Below are 17,223 nucleotides of genomic sequence, written 5' to 3'. Positions count from 1 at the left end.
ACCTGCTGAGCTTTTCCAGCAACTTTGTTTTTGAACCTGGAATTACAATTGTGGTTACCAAAACATCTTATCTGCTCCCTAACTATAGGATCACTATCACCGTGGCTATTCCAATTTCCATGTATACACCCTGTGCTGACAAGCCACTGTGATGCCATGAACTCTGACTGTACTCCCTAGATGAACCATCATGCTCATCTGCATACACAAGTGAATACTGATTGAAGAGTAGGATGTACTCAGGGACTCCTGTTCTCCCTTCATGGTCCTTGTTAACTGGCTGGTGGTAACCAATTCTCCCTCTTTGTGAATATTCATTAGCCACAGAGTGACCACATCAAATAGTGTGCTATCCACATAGCTTACAATATCACAGATGCACCACAGTGATGCCAGGTCTTGCCAGGAACCCAGGATGCTGCAACTAATGACACTTTTTACAAAAATGGTAAACTAGGACATGAGAAGCAGTCTGGAGTTCCTACACTGCATAGGATGTGTATTCTTGTAGTTGAATAAGCTATGCCATCCTTTTATTTACTAGTTAACGTTGTCATGCTAAAAACCCTTACTAAAACACTTCAACACCAATAAAATTAACCAGTACTGATAAACCCTGCCACATTTATTTAATTAATCAATTCACTAGTGATTTACACAACTAAGTTTAATACAGTTATTTGCCCAAAAACATATCAAAACATAACTAAAGAATGAAACCAAGTTGAAATTGTTGAATATAGAAACTCATTGAAGTGTGTGAATCCACAACCATGACTAAAATGAAACTGAAAATCATTCTATTGTAAATAACGGGCACATACAGTATCATGTGTTGCCATTCAATGATGCTTGTGCAATAGAAAAGAATAATAGTTTTTCTGCCACTGGTACAACATTAATTTGACCTTGCATTCAGAAAATATATTGATCAGTAATATTTGCCACATGACAACACACTAGTAGGACACAACATAACACTATTACATACAGAATTAGATTTAATAAAACTCTTGGCAGATTGTCACAGTGAATTAGAATGATCAATGCATATACCTTTAATGCAGAGTACTGGTGTCGGTTAATTTGCATGTTCCTGTCACTGTATCTATCCAGAGGAGTAAACATTATGCTAAATGGGCCAGCCCAGTGACTGAACAGCATAAATAGACTATGGCGTAAACTCTGCTGTGGAAAGATAGCCCTGCGTTGGTGCACTGTAAGGAAAAGCAAAAATACAAAATGAGTCTTAAAATATTCTGAGATAAATTAAGCATTGTAGATTTTATCTACAGAACTATTTCAACACAATTCATTGCATAAGTGTTAGACAATGATAAGAGCACTGCTCATTCTTTTTGTGGGGTCAGATGGTGGATCCAGTTAACTCTCAAGCGTCTTGAAGGATGATCTAGAACGTATTCATTTTCAAGTTGCATTATATCTCAACTGGATTCAAAACTTCAACTCCATTTCTCTCTCCACAGATGCTGCCAGACCAGACAGCGTTCTCTGTGTTTGCTACAGACACAATTTTGAGTGTTACACAAACAATCCTTCCATAACAAATTTGAGGAAATAGAGCAATAAACTTTCTGCCCGTATGAGTTAAAATCTACAGAGGCCTCAGACTAGGTTAAGGTAGAGATGGTTTCATCACAAACCAATTCTATAATAGATATCTTAAATGAAACTATAGAACACAAAATAATGCAAATTAACAAATTGGACAATTTACTAGTCAGATTCTAACAGTTTCTTTAAATGGGAGAAGAAAGACAATACATTAAATTACCTGGAAATACTAGCAACTGTGGCCTTTGTTGGTAATATCTAACCAGAAACTAATCAGATTAAAGATCAAAATACTGTGGCTTTGCTCCATTTCCATGTTAATTTGTTTTTAACTGTTTTCTATGCGACTGACTATGATATATTTTGCAATTGAAGATATCATGTGATTCTGTTCATTTATATTTTGAAAAATTCCTTACAATTAACTACAGTCAACAGTTATTAGCAACTTAAAAACTAGAACATGAGAAAGTATGCTAAGGGTAAATTGCACTGAAGAAACTTAGTTAAACTAGTCTAGTGTAACTGCAGACTTCAGGCCTGACATAATGCTGTTCTAATAGGATCTACATTATTAGTACAGTACAGTACTAAAGTAGATTTAGATGACATTGATATTATAGTTGTTGGGTAAATGCACCCCAAGACTGAACTAGGTCATAACAAACCGACCTCTTTTCTTGTAAATATTCTAAACCAATAAATATGACTGGCCCCAACTAATTAAAAGAAATTAGATTATGTACTTATAGACACATTTGCACTTTCAATGTGTATTAATTATTTTAAAATATCATCACATTTATTCATTGCTTATGGAATTATGCATACCTGGGACATTTTGAATGATATTTGCCACCAAGGCACTGAAATGGCATCGGATATCCTTTAACGTGTCAGAATCCTTGTCATTCTCAGCTTCAAGCAGCTGCCTTGTGAGATCAACATACTCCAACAAAGTGTTATTGAGGGAATGTGTTTCATTATCAAGGCCTCCACTTCCACTAATATTTGAAAACAAACAATAGGTAAGAAAACCAAAACAGAAAAAGCCAATCAACTTCAAGTAAAACCTGTGCACTTGTTATAAAAGGATATTTGCGATAAATTTATGACACTAAATTAGACTAAAATTTCAATTAATAAACAAATAAATTGTAGTTCAATTTTAGTTGTTCCTTTTCAAATCAGAAACACCAGAATGTTCAACAGCAGAAGGGCATCTTGTCTCCAGGCCAACATAAGCTTAACATTCCACCACCAAAACAATGGTCTTCACGCCACAACGTGAATTAAATTTACACTATCTGCTTATTTTCAGTACAAGTATTCCCAAACTTCCTAATAACCCAGAAGACACATGAACGGAAGTGGGTCCTTCAGCCAATCAAGTCTGCTCCACCTTTTAATGACATCATGGTTGGTCCGAAAGTCCTCAACTTCACTTTCCTGCCTTTTCCCCAAAAATCTCCATTCCTCTACTGATTAAAAATCTCTGTCAGCCTTGCATATACTTTACGACATAGCCTCAACAGCCTTCTGCAGTAAAGAATTCTACAGATTCACTACTCTCAAAGACAAAATTTCTCATCTCTGCCTTAAATGGGCGACCTCTGAAATACGCCTTCTGGTGCTGGACTCTCCCACAACGGAAATCAACCTTTCCACATCTACCCTGTCAAGACCCCTAAGAATTCTGTAGGTTTCAATAAGATCACCTCTCAATCTTTAAAACGTCAACGAGCACAGGCCCAAACAACTCAAGGTCTCCTCGTAAGACAACTTCTCCATACCAGAGATAACCCTAATTTTTTGGACTGTCTCCAATGCCAGTATATACCTTTTCTTAGATAATCTGGATGAGAATATAGGTCCACCTCAGTCCAACAGTGGCACTTCCACATCAAGAATATAGGAAGCAAGACTAGTAAGTATGCAAATGACACCAAAATTGGTGGCATTGTGGACAGTGAGAAGAGTACAACAAGATATTGGTCAACTGGACCAATGGGCCAAGGCGTGGCAGATGGAGTTTAATTTAAATAGATGTGAGGTGTCGTGTTTTGATAAGGCAAACCAGGGCAGGACATACACAGTTAAAAGTAGGGCCCTGAGGAGTGGATATGAACAGAGAGACTTGGTGGTTCAGGTACACAGTTCCTTGAAAGTAGCATCATAGGCAGACAGGGTGGTGAAGGCAGCATTTGGCATGATTGTCTTCATCAGTCAAAGCATTGAATACAGGAGTTGGAATGTTATGTTGTGCTGCACAAGATATTGGTGAGGTCACTTTTGGAGCACCGCATACAATTCTGATTGCCCTTTTGTAGGAAGGATGTCATTAAACTGGAAGCGGTGCAATAAAGACTTACAAGGATGTTACCGAGACCGGAGGGCTTGAGTTATCGGGAGAGGCTGGATAGGCTGAGATTTTGTTCCTTGGAGCATCGGAGGCAGAGGGTTGACCTTATAGAGGTTTATAAAATCATGAGAGGCATAGATGAGGTGAAAAGGCAAAGTCTTATCCCTAGGGTAGGGGAGTCCAAAACTAGAAGGCACAGGTTTAAGGTGGGAGGGTAGGTTTAAAAGGGACCTGAGGAGAGACTTTTTCACATAGAGGGTGATGCATAGTGGAACAAACTGCCAGAAAAAGTGGTAGAGGCAAGTACAGTTACAACATTTAAAAGACATTTGGATAGGAACATGAATAGGAAAGGTTTAGAGGGATATTGGCCAAAAGCAGGCAAATGTGGCTAAGTTCAGTTTAGAAAACTAGTTCGGCATGGGCGAGTGGGACTGAAGGAGAGATCATCCAGCCCTGCACCTTGTTGTCTGGGACTGAAGGGTCTGTTTATATGCTGTCGACTCTGTCGCTATATAGATTCAAGGACTCTATAAAAGGCGTCCAAAACAGTTCACAGTATTCCAGATATGGCTGAATAGTGCCTTGTACAGTTTTAGAAAAGCTTCCTCATTTTTATACTCCATTCCCTTTGAATTAAAAAAAAATTCGATTCACTCCACATGATATCAAGAAACAGTTGGAGACACTGGATACTGCAAAGGCTACGGGCCTTGACAACATTCCAGCAATAGTACTGAAGACATGTGCTCCAGAACTTGCCGCTCCCCTAGCCGAGCTGTTCCAATACACTGGTATGTACTCAACAGTGTGGAAAATGTGGAAAATTGCCCAAGTACGTCCTGTACACAAAAAACAGGACAAATCCAACATGTCCAATTACCGCCCCATCAGTCTCCTCTCGATCATCAGTAAAGTGATGGAAGGTGTCATTAACAGCATTATCAAGCAGCACCTGCTCAGCAATAACCTGCTCAGTGACGCCCAGTTTGGGTTCTGCCAGGGCCACTCAGCTCCTGACCTCATTACAGCCTTGGTTCAAACATGGATAAAAGAGCTGAATTCCAGAAGTGAGGGGAGAATGACAGCCCTTGATATCAAGGCTGCATTCAACCGTATGTGGCATCAAGAAGCCCTAGGAAAACTGGAATCAATGGGTATCAGGGGGCAAATGCTCCGGTGGTTGGAGTCATACCTGACACATAGGAAGATGGGCGTGGTTGTGGAAGGTCAATCATCTCAGCTCCAGGACATCTCTGCAGGAGTTCCTCAGGGTAGTGTCCTAGACCCAACCATCTTCAGCTTCTTCATCAATGACTTTCCCTCCATCATAAGGTCAGAAGTGGGGATGTTCGCCGATGATTGCACAACGTTCAGCACCACTCCTGACTCCTCAGATACTGAAGCAGTCCATGTTCACATGCAACAAGATCTGGACAATATCAAGGCTTGGGCTGACAAGTGGCAAGTGACATTCACACCACACAAATGCTATCACCATCTATGACCATCACCAATGAGACAATCTAACCACCATCCCTTGACATTCAATGGTGTTACCATCACTGAATCATCCACTGTCAATGGTTATCATTGACCAGAGACTCAACGGACTCACCACATTAACACAGTGGCTACAAGAGCAGGCCAGAAGCTTGGAATACTGCAGCGAGTAACTCACTTCCTGACTCCTCAAAGCTTGTCCGCCATCTACAAGGTATCAGTCAGGAGTGTGATGGAATGCTCCCCATTTGCCTGGATGAGTGCAGCCCTAACAACACTCAAGAAGCTTGACACCATCCAGGACAAAGCAGTCGTTTGATTGGTACTACAACCACAAGCATTCACTCCCTCCACCACCGACGCTTAGTAGCAGCAGTGTGTACTATCTACAAGATGCACTGCAGAAATTCACCAAAGATCATCAGAAGCACCTTCCAAACCCACGTCCACTTCCATCTAGAAGGACAAGGGCATCAGGCATATGGGAATACCACCACCTCCAAGTCAATCACCATCCTGACTTGGAAATATAGCGCCGTTCCTTCACTGTTTCTAGGTCAAAATCCTGGAATTCCCTCCCTAATGCTCAGGATTCCCAAATCTGTAGCATTCTGCAGTGTTCCTACAATTAAATAATATTCAGCTCCTCTATTCTTCCTGCTAAAGTGCATAACCACACATTTTCCCACATTATATTTGATCTGATAAGTTTTTACCCACTTGCTTAACCTGTCCACATCTGTCTAAAGATTGTTTGTGTCATCATCATCATTTGCTGTCTCATCAATTTTTGTGTCGCTATCAAACCTAGTGACAATACATTTACTTTCCTCGTCCAAGTCATTAAAATTTATTGTAAATAATTGCAGCTCCAGCACTGATCTCTTTGGCACTCCACTATTTACAGCTGGCCACCCTGAAAATACTCTTCCATCTCAACTCTGTCTTCTTGCTACCCTTTAACCATGCTAACATAATACCTCCAACACCATGGGCTTTAAGTTCACAACTTTTTAGTTGCAGTTTGGTGACAGAATTGAAACTTAATTTCAAGTTTGTTATTTACCTGTGACTAATTACGCCAGCATCCGCTAGTAGCTCAAAGATCCTCACGAGTTGTACCCGCAAAATATCTCGACGCCTGCGTCGTTTCATATTCTGCATTACAGATACAAATAATTTCTTAGCTGAAATAATGAATGGAACTTTAAAGTTCTTCCATGATGCCACATATGAAGATGGGTCCACAGTTCACCATTTCCTTCATTCACAAAACAAACTTACTTCCTGTATTTTGATTTTCCACATTGTATCCAACAAAGTGATAAAAATGAAATCACTACTTAAATTCTTAAATAACAATTGCAAATACAAATTATAGTGAATGTGTGAATATAGCCTTTAAACTTCTAAAGTTGTCGATGGTATAACAGTCAAACTATAATAATGACAATCGTACAGAAGCATCTTTTAAACCCTTTGCATATAAACTATACTTAGCAGCTTTCAAAATATATCGATATCTATCACATAATCTTGAAGAAATTATGTCTCTAAATTTTCAAATTACTGCAGTTAGAAATTGACAAATCAAACAGTTGGCTGTTGAGTACTGCACTATTGTTTTTCACTAGCTTACTATGATTGTGCAGCCACACTTCAGCTCTTATAAGCTGAGTTTGATTGCAAAAAGCTATACATGTTGATGAAACTATAAAACATTACCAATCCCATTCAGAAAAGCAATGTCAAATATGTAGAATCATTGAGAAGTGACAAACACTACATGCCTTGAGGGGCAACTTTTTCCACACAGTGGGTGACGCATATGTGGAAAGAACATGCTCTGAAATCTCCAAACATATTGTAAACCACCCATAATTCCTTAGCTAAAATAATGAATGGAACTACAACTTCCTCCATGATGCCACATACAAAGATGGGTCCACAGTTCACTATTTCCTTTATTTACAAAACAAACTTTTTAAACTGCAGCTGTCAATTGCATTAAGTAAATATAAACAAACAAGATTTATAATTCTTGCTTATATATTGAGGTTAGTTCAAATTATTTAATAAGGTTTAAAACAGAGGGTAGTGGTGGAAGGGTATTTTTCTAGCTGGAGGTCCATGACTAGTGGTATTCCGCAGGGATGCGTACTGGGAGCTCTGCTGTTTGTGATATATATAAATGACTTGAATGAAAATTTAGATGGCTGGGTTTGTAAGTTTGCAGTGGCACAAAGATCAATGGAGTTGCGGACAGTGTAGAAGATTGTCAAAAGAATCAGTGGAATATGGATCAGTTGCAGATATGGGCAGAGAAATGGCATATGGAGGTTAATCCAGCTAAGTGTGAGGTGCTGCACTTTGAGAGATCAAATGTTAAGGAAAAAAGTGTGCAGTTAATTGTAGGACATTGAACAGCGTTGATGTATAGAGAAATCTTGGGGTTCAAGTCCATCTCTCCTTTAAAGATGACACATGGGGTGTTAAAGAAAGCATATGGCAGGCTTGCCTTTATTGGTTGGGAAATTGAGTACAAGAGTCAGGATGTCATGTTGCAGCTACTTTATTTTTTGTTAGGCCACATTTAGAGCATTGCATTCAATTCTGGTTGCCACATTACAGGATGGATGTGGAAGCTTTGGAGAGGGGCAGAAGGGGTTTACCAAGATGCTGCCTGGATTACAGTATGAGCTATAAGGAGAGGCTAGAAAAACTCCAGTTTATTTTCTCTGAAGCGTCACAGGCTGAGGGGAGACTTGATAGAAGTCTATAAAATTATGAGTGCATAGATAGGGTTGACAGTCAGAATCTTTTCCCCCCAGAGTTTAAATATGTAATACTAAGGAGAGAGCGGAAAAGTTCAAAGGAAATGTGACGGCCAGATTTTTTTTTAAACACAGAGAGCGGTAGGAGTCTGGAACATGTGCCGGTGGTGGTGGAGACAGATACTTTAGTGCATTTAAGGAACTTTTAGATAAGCCCATGACTATGCAAGGAATGGAGGTATATGGACCAAGGGCAGGAAGAAGGAATTAGTTTAATTTGGCGTCATGATCGGCACAATATGGCCTGTTCCTGCACTGTGCTGTATTGTTTTATGTTCAGTAAAATATACCAGTGCCTCCAGACATTCCCTCAAAGAAATTATGACCTGGTCAATGGGACAATTTTCTTGAACCATATTATTCTGATGAGGCAATTTTAAAAATAGGTAAATAATTAATAGGTGCATAATTATACATGTCAATAAAATATGTTCATAATGCAGCTTATTTTCATTGTCAACAATTGAAAGTTTACAGCTCATTCATTAGTGAGTTTCAATTCTATAAACCAGTCTAAGTTCTGTCATGAGTGAACGGAAAGATGGGGAGCTGGGCAAAAAAGTGTACCCAAAACGTTAGGGAGAGAAGAATGGCACAATAAGGGAAAAAGATAAATAGGAATTGAGGGGGCTAAGGAGAAAGGCTTGCCAGCTACATAAACATGGGTTTTGAGTGTACACAGAGGAAATTTTGGAGAATAATCAATGCATATCTCTTTGAAAGGCAGTGACACACAATTGGGATGTCTGAATAAATTTATTAGTATGGAAATAAAATCTTAAATTTAATATAAGGTGGTATACTACTAATTCAGATGGAGTTAGAGGCAGTGTAAGATCACTACAGGACAGCACGTAAGTACTGAATTGGCACTTGAGCCTGTGAGCTTTCCTGCCAACGGGGACAGGATCTAATCACCCCAGAAGTCATGAGTCCCAAATTTAGTACACAAGAGCCCTAAATCCCAGCCTTTGGACCTGTGAAAATCAGGCTAGTTACTGATTTGGAAATGGGTGGCGTTAGTAACAATATAGTTCTGCTCGTGAATTTATTGTGGGGTCAAATATAACATCAAGGTTACAGATAATAAGCTTCAGACTCAGACCTGCCAAGGAGATAAATAGGGTCAGTGACGAGAGAATGTGGCTTGTGAAGGGGATCAAAGTTTATGGTTTTCCAAAATATTTAGAGAAATTTTAAGATTATCCAGTATTGGTTGTTGAACATGCAGTCAGATAATTTAAAAACAGTGCAAGAGTGGAGAGAGGCTCAGGTGAGGCAGGGGTAGCAGTCAAGGAGAATTCAGTGTTGTCAAAGCACTTACAGAAATTGGCACTAAGGTTCTAGGAAATAGTGCAAAAGGCAAGATATAGAGAGGAAACTGGAGAAGATCAGAGATAAATCTGTGGTGGCACGGTGGCTCAGTGGTTAGCACTGCAGCCTCACAGCGTCAGGGACCCGGGTTCGATTCCACCTGGAGTTTGCACATTCTCCCCATGTCTGCGTGGGTTTCCTCCGGGTGTTCCAGTTTCCTCCCACAATCCAAAGATGTGCAGGCTAGGTGGATGCTAAATTGCCCATAGTGTTCAGGGATGTGTAGATTACGTGGGTTATAGGGGGATGAGTCTGGGTGGGAAGCTCCAAGGGTTGGCGTGGACTTGTTGGGCCGAAGGGCCTGTTTCCACACCGTGGGGATTCTATGATGATGAAATCCTTAGGGTCCATCACAGGTAACGGAGTAGGAAAGGAAGAAAAGCTCCTCTGGCTACAATAAGAATGGAACCAGGCAAGTGCAGTCCCACCCACCTAGGACATATCAGAGAAAGACAGCATGGATAACCATTTCAAACGAAACAGACAAGTGAAGAATCATAGGGTTTGTTTAACACAGGATATATTTGAGACTTTGATAAGAGCTGTGACCCTGAGTGGAAGGACACAGAGCTCTGGGGAAAATGGACACAAATTTAGGTGGCAACCACAGCTTGAAGAAATTTTTGAGAGGAAAGCGAAGTTTGTGATAAGATGGTAGTTTACAAGAATAGAGTGGTCAAAGGTTGTGATGACATCAGATTTCAAGAGGAGGGCAACAGCACCAGAGTAAAGAAAAGCCATTAATAGAATTAATTGGAAAATGCTAATTTAGTGCAAACAGGCTGAGGGAGCAGGAGGGGGTCTCGCAGGTAAGATGAACTTGGAAAAGGCATGCATCAGAAAAAGGCGAGTGATCCAACAAAGATGAGGATTTGGACTCGGACAGAGGGGAATCTTAGAAGAAAGTTGGTCTGGTGAAAGAGGGTAGATGGAAGTAGCAGAGGCAGCTAATTGGATGATTGAAATCTTACTAACAAAGAAATCATCTTGTATTTTTACTAGAAACAAGAATGTAGAAAACAGTGGAAGGGTTTGAAAAAGACATCTCTAGCACAGAAATCAGAGGTTATCTTTGCATTCCAGAATGCTCCTGGAATAGTGAGCAACTTCAGCAGGCAACAGCATTACAACATCATGCTTACGGTGAATAATTTAGCAAGTTACTTGCCATATCCTTTCAATTTCTACACACTTCCCACTTAAGGAAGCAGAATGAGGGCTGGATCAGGGGAAGAGGATGAAAGATGGTAATGGTTTTCAGGAGGACTACGACTCTGAGAGTGTGGGTGTTGAGTAGATCAGGAGCTGGTGCGTTGTTATTGTGGTGTGTCAAAAGTTTAAGAAAAAGTTAGGAAATCTGAAAGAGCAGTCGATAGTGAATTTGGATAGAGTTTGGCACTGACTTTATTTGAAAAATTCTTTGCTCAGATTCAGCTTTGAAGCTGAAGGAAAAAGCTTCAAAATTTCAAACTTAGACATCTGATTGCCAATTTCTTCTAACTTTTGAATACCCGGGACAGAAAACCCTTCACAGCAGATCCACACATATACAATTAAACCTTCTAATGCAGATCATTTTGTTTTTCATTAAGTTTAAGAGTCCAGTTCAATTTTTGTTTACCTCTGGTCTTCTTTCAAGTGCTTCTTTTATAATGGGATGAAGTTCTTCTATCAAGTCTCTGCCAAAAAAAAGAAACAACCAAAAATGAATTGCTTGCAATTTCGCTTTCATGGACCAAGGATGCTTTGGACAGGTTTGCAAAGAAAATTTACCAGGATGTTACCTGGTCTGGAGGGTTTTAGTTATGAGGAGAGGTTGGATAAATTCGGACTGTTTTCACTGGAAAGACAGAGGCTGAGGGGGCGACCAGATAGAGGTCTACAAAATTATGAGAGGCATAGATAGGGTGGGTAGTCAGAGGCTTTTTCCCAGGGTGGAAAGGTCACCTACAAGAGGCCACAGATTCAAGGTGAGGGAAGAAGTTTAGGGGAAAGAACATATTGTACACAAAGGGTGTGGGTGCCTAGATTGCACAGCCAGTGGAGGTGGTGGAAGTAGGCACGTTAGCAATGTTTAAGGCATATCTTGATAGACACATGAACAGGAGGTGAACAGAGGGATAGAAACCACATATGGGTAACGAGTAGTGGATCTAAAAATGGACTAGGAATTGGCATAAGCTTGGTGGGCTGAAGGGCCTGTTCCTGTGTTGTATTGTACAGTATTGTTTGTATAGAAGTACCCTCAAATTGTCTACTGTACTTAGTTTGCAAATTGACTGCAAAGTCTTTGTTCAATGTAAAAAAAAAATAAAACTTATTTTTTGTTGATAAAATTGCAAGATGAATTTCCTTCAATCCAATTTGAAACTAAGCTCAGCTTTCTTATTCTACCTTTGAGTCCAAGAGCATCAAGTGAACAATGTAATTTCCTTTGAGGACAGAAATGGTGAATAAATACAACTAACTGGCATTTAAACTGGCTCACAAAAATTGTAGACGTCTGGGTAATCCTGGAGTGAATAATCTTGCTCTTCAGATATCTTAAAGGAAAATGCAAATCAAATATATCTTAACATGCTTTGTTAGTTCAGATAAAAAAAAATAAAACTTACGCAATGAAATGACTTTTACCTAAATGCTACAGGATTGGTCCTGCCAAGCCCCAGCACCAGAGATTCTGTAATTTCCATGCTCTCAGAGCGCATCATTGGAACTATAAACTTGAATAATGAAGATGGGGATGGAATGCCAATTATCTGAAATTACAAAGAATTCATCACAAGTTATTCACATTCAGATAAAGTTCATATCTTCAAAATTTCATGTTACCTGTTCTATTACTTACTGCTGGAAATGACAAATTGATTGGCAGTTGGTAGCATTTTTGTTTGAGTCAGAATATTATGGCTTCACACCCTACGACGCTCATGATTTCAGCTGACATTTAATAGTAGTACAAAAGGAATACTCTATTGTTAAAGGTGGTGTCTTCTAGATTAGGATGTTAAACTAAGTGCCCAAATGCCTGCTTCAGTAAGCATAAAAGAACAAAAGCATATGAAAGACAAGCACTGCACTTTTTTGATGTTCAAGCTAACATTCGTCTAAAAATACAGAATTATTGTTTTGAGTAATACCTTGTACCTAAATCAGCTGCTATGTTTCCTAAAATAATTATGGATAAGGAAAGGCCTTGTCAATTTTGATTCAGCTTTCCAGAAGGAAGCCAGGCCTCTAAAATCTGCTTTTCAATGAAGCACAGACCTTTTGCTAGCATTATTCTACACAGAAGGCAATGCTAGATTTTGACTGGCCTGAATATTGTCCTAAATGTGTGTTAAACATGTGGTTTCTTGTTCTATACGCAGTTTGATTTTGTGGATTCAACTGTACATTTTCTTTGTATCTTGCATAACCGAAGCTGCACTCGAAATAATGGCAATTTGTTGAAAATTTCTTATTTGTCTATAATTATGGTCCAGCGGATTTATGTGGAAAGTCAGAAAGTCATTCTTGCACATTTATGAGGGGAAGAGGTGCTTTTTGCTTGCTCTTTTGGTTCACAGTTTCTAAGGTTGTTTTATAGCCTTTTTAACAGGATAAATTAAACCCAGGAAGGGACCCTAGCACAAAGCAGAGCAACATCCAGGCAAATCTCAAAGTTCATTGGTTGGTATTAGCTGCTAATTTATTATATTATAAATAATATGATAATTTATTATATTTTATAATATAAGATAAACTAAGATGAGTGGCAAAGCAAAGTGTGCAGAGGACTATGAAACTTTGCAGAGGAACATAGATACATTGAGTGAGTGGGCAGAGGGCTGGCAGATGGAATACAATGTAAATAAATGTGAAGTCATACATTTTGGTAGGAGTAATAGTAAAAAGGATTATTACTTGAATGGTAAAAAGTTGCAGCATGCTGCTATGCAGAGGGACCTGGGTGTCCTTCTGCATGAATCACAGAAGGTAGGTCTGCAGGTACAACAAGTAATTAGGAAGGCAAATGGAATTTTGTCCTTCATTGCTAAAGGGATTGAAATAAAAAGCAGAGAGGTTATGTTGCAGCTGTACAAGGTGCTGGTGAGGCCACACCCGGAATACTGTGTGCAGTTTTGGTCTCCTTACTTGAGAAAAGATGTACTGGCACTGGAGGGGGTGCAAAGGAGGTTCACTAAGTTGATTCCGGAGTTGAGGGGGTTGGCTTATGAGGAGAGACTGAGTAGATTGGGATTATATTCATTGGAATTCAGAAGATTGAGGGGGGATCTTATAGAAACATATAAAATTATGAAGGGAATAGATAAGATAGAAGTAGAGAGGATGTTTCCACTGGCAGGTGAAGCTAGGACAAGAGGGCATAGCCTCAAGATTAGAGGGAGCAGATTTAGGACTGAACTGAGAAGGAATTTCTTCACCCAGAGGGTTGTTAATCTGTGGAATTCCTTGCCCAGTGAAGTAGTTGACGCTACTTCTGTAAATGTTTTTAAAAAAAAGGTAGATTTTTTTTGAACAATAAAGTAATTAAGGGATATGGTGAGAACGCGGGTAAGTGGATCTGAGTCCACGAAAGGATCAGCCATGATCTTATTGAATGGCGGAGCAGGCTCGAAGGGCCAGACTCCTGCTCCTAGTTCTTATGTTATCTATTATACGTTACTTTTCTATTGAAGATAAATAAGAGAAATATTTCAAGATTAAAAACTAAAAGACCAGGAGGAATCTTTAAAAACAATGAAGAACTAAATAAATAAAATAGAGATGTTTCGTAACTGCATGTTGTGGGAGTTCGTGGACCCTATTGTGGTTCATAGTGACCACATCTGTAGCAAATGTTGGTGTTCAGTTGCAAGGAAATTATAAAATCAACCGTAAAGGAGAAGGGAGGATTGCAGGTACAAGGTAGATGAACCAACGGTGCAAAAAGAGGTAAATAAATATGATCTCATAGCCATTATGGTAACATGGCTACAAGGAGATCATAACAGGGAACTTTACATTCAGGGATATTTGACCTGTTGGAGAGACAGAAGAGATGGAAAAGGTGGTGGGATAGCACTATTAATAAGAGATGAAATGTTGAAAGTTGACAGAGATGATCTAGGCTCAGATGATGTGCAGTCTATTTGGGCAGAGGTTAAAAAAATACAGTAAGGGAAAGAAGACATTGGTGGGACATAGTAGGAACTGCTGATACTGGAGTCTGAGATAACAAGGTGTGGAGCTGGATGAACACAGCAGGCCAGGCAGCATCAGAGGAGCAGGAAAGCTGACATTTTGGGTCTGGACCCTTCTTCAGAAATGAGGGAGGGGAAGGGGGCTCTGAAATTAAGACAGAGAGGGGGAGGCAGTGATAGAAGGTGGATAGTGGAGCAGATAGTTGGAGAGGAGACGGACAGGTCAAGGAGGCGGGGATGAAGCTAGTAAAGGTGAGTGTAGGTAGGGAGTTGGGATGGGGGTTGGTCAGTGAGGTGGGAGGAGTGGATAAGTGGGAGAGAAGATGGACAGTTCAAGCAGGCAGGGACAAGAGGGAGGGCTGGTCTTGGGATGAGGTCGGGGGTGGGGAGATTTTGAAGCTCGTAAAGTCCACATTGAGACGATTGGGTTGTAGGGTGCTTGTACCGTCCACATTGAAACCATTGGGTTGTAGGCTGCTCGTAAAGTCCACAAATTAATGCACAGACCCACAAGTGGTGGCCACTTTGGGAAAGGCTATAAATTGACAAGTAACAGGAGCATACAAAAAGAATACAGCAATAATTATGGGAGACTTTAATCTCCATGTTGATTGGGTTCAACAAATTCGAAAAAGTAGCTCATTGAATGCATGAGGAATAGTTTCCCATAGCAATATGTCATGGATCCAAACAGGGAACAGGCTGTCTTGAATCTGATAATGGACAATGAGGAAGGTTTAATAAATGACTTCAGAGTAAAAGATCCCCAGGAAGTAGTGATCATAACATGATAGAATTTAAATGTCCAGTTCGAGTGAGAAATTTCACTCAGAAATAACTGTGTTTAACTTAAAAAAACGGAATTGCAATGAAATAAGGACAGAGACAGTAAGCAAGCAGTGGCAGACATTTCAGCAGGTAATTCATGACTCACAGCAAAAGTATATCCCAATAAGGAGGAAAAATTCTAAGAGAGGGATAAACCAACCATGGCTGACCAAGGATGTTCAGGAGAGTATAAGTTAAAGGAAAAACATACAAAGTAGACCAAAGTCAGTGAAGCCTCAAATACTGAGATAAATTCAGAATCCAGCAAAGGAGGACTGAAAAGATAACAAAGACAGAGAAAATAAATTACAAGGACAAACTAGTCAGGAGCATAGAAACTGACATAAAAAGAGCTTCTTTAAATATATAAAAAGGAAGAGTGAGATCAAAGTTAACATTGATTTTCTAACGGATCTATCTGGGGAGATAGTTTTAGGAAACGGCAGAGAAGTTAAACGGACATTTTGCATCAAGTTTTGTAGTGAAAGATACTTCAAACATCCCATTAATAGTAAAGACCATGGAGGTAGAAATTAAGTACCGTCACTAAAGAAGCAGCATTCGACAAACTAATGGGTCTAAAGGTGGTTAAGTCCCCGAGCCCAGATGGCTTACATCCTGAGAACCTAATTGAGGTAGCTACAGAGGTAGTGGAAGCATTAATTGTAATTTTTCAAATGTCATTGGATTCTGAAGAATCACAGAATCCCTAGTGTGGATAGAGGCCATTTGGCCCACTGAGTCTGCACCAACATTGCAAAGAGGATCCTACCCAGCCCCACTTCCCCACCCTCTCCCCATATCCTTACATTAACCATGGCTAATCCCCCTTGCCTACACACATGGACGCTATGGGGCAATTTAGCATAACCAATCTATTTCACCTGAACATTTTTGGACTGTGGGAGGAAATTAGACTAACTCATGGAAGCTCATGCAGGCATGGGGAGAACGTGCAAACTCCACACAGACACAGTCACCCGAAGCTAGAATTGAACTCAGATCCCTGGTGCTGCAAAACAGCAGTGCTAGCCACAGTGCCGCCCACTGGAGGACTAGGGAAGTACTAGACTAGAATGGAAAACTGCTAACGATGACACCCTTTTTCAAAGCCGATTAGCCTATCATCCATTGTTCATAGAATCATGGAATCCAGTGTAGAAACAGGCCATTCAGCCCAGCAAGTCCACACTGATCTCCAAAGAGCACCCTGTTTAGACTCACCCCTACCCTATCCCTGTAACCCTGCGTTTCCCATGGCTAATCTACCTAACCCACACATCTCTGGACACTATGGGCAATTTAGCATGTCCAAACCACCTAACATGCGTATCTTCGGACTGCAAGAGGTAATCAGAGCACCCAGAGGAAACTCACACAGACAGTCGTCTGAGGCTAGAATTGAACCTGGGTTCCTGGTGCTGAGCCACCATGCCACCCTGAAAAGTGCTGTTGAAAATCTATTGGTATCAACTAAGGAAGTAATTGCAGAACATTTAGAAAATCATAATCTTTGAGATAAATTCAGAATCCAGCAAAGGAGGACTGAAAAGATAACAAA

The 17,223-nt window shown here is 40.0% G+C and overlaps 1 protein-coding gene across 1 annotated transcript in view; it reads right to left on the bottom strand.

Annotated features, from left to right (window-relative positions):
- Positions 1-1,056: 1,056 nt before the first annotated feature.
- The window catches only part of LOC109924945 (protein furry homolog-like), a gene marked incomplete at its 3' end in the record, with an annotated part of 43,467 nt that continues 27,300 nt past the window's right edge, over positions 1,057-17,223 (bottom strand). The window contains exons 8-12 of the mRNA XM_048621502.1: positions 12,283-12,407; positions 11,270-11,327; positions 6,507-6,598; positions 2,407-2,579; positions 1,057-1,217 (exon numbers count right to left, since the gene is read on the bottom strand). Of these exons, the coding sequence (XP_048477459.1) occupies positions 1,057-1,217; positions 2,407-2,579; positions 6,507-6,598; positions 11,270-11,327; positions 12,283-12,407 (609 nt within the window). The remainder of the gene's footprint in view (positions 1,218-2,406; positions 2,580-6,506; positions 6,599-11,269; positions 11,328-12,282; positions 12,408-17,223) is intronic.

Source organism: Rhincodon typus, unplaced genomic scaffold (genome assembly GCF_021869965.1).
Source record: "Rhincodon typus isolate 14 unplaced genomic scaffold, sRhiTyp1.1 hic_rhity00000719, whole genome shotgun sequence".
In the NCBI taxonomy this organism is placed as follows: Eukaryota; Metazoa; Chordata; class Chondrichthyes; order Orectolobiformes; family Rhincodontidae; genus Rhincodon; species Rhincodon typus.
The sequence above is the reverse complement of the archived record's forward strand: the minus strand, read 5'-3'. Positions and strand labels throughout refer to the sequence as shown.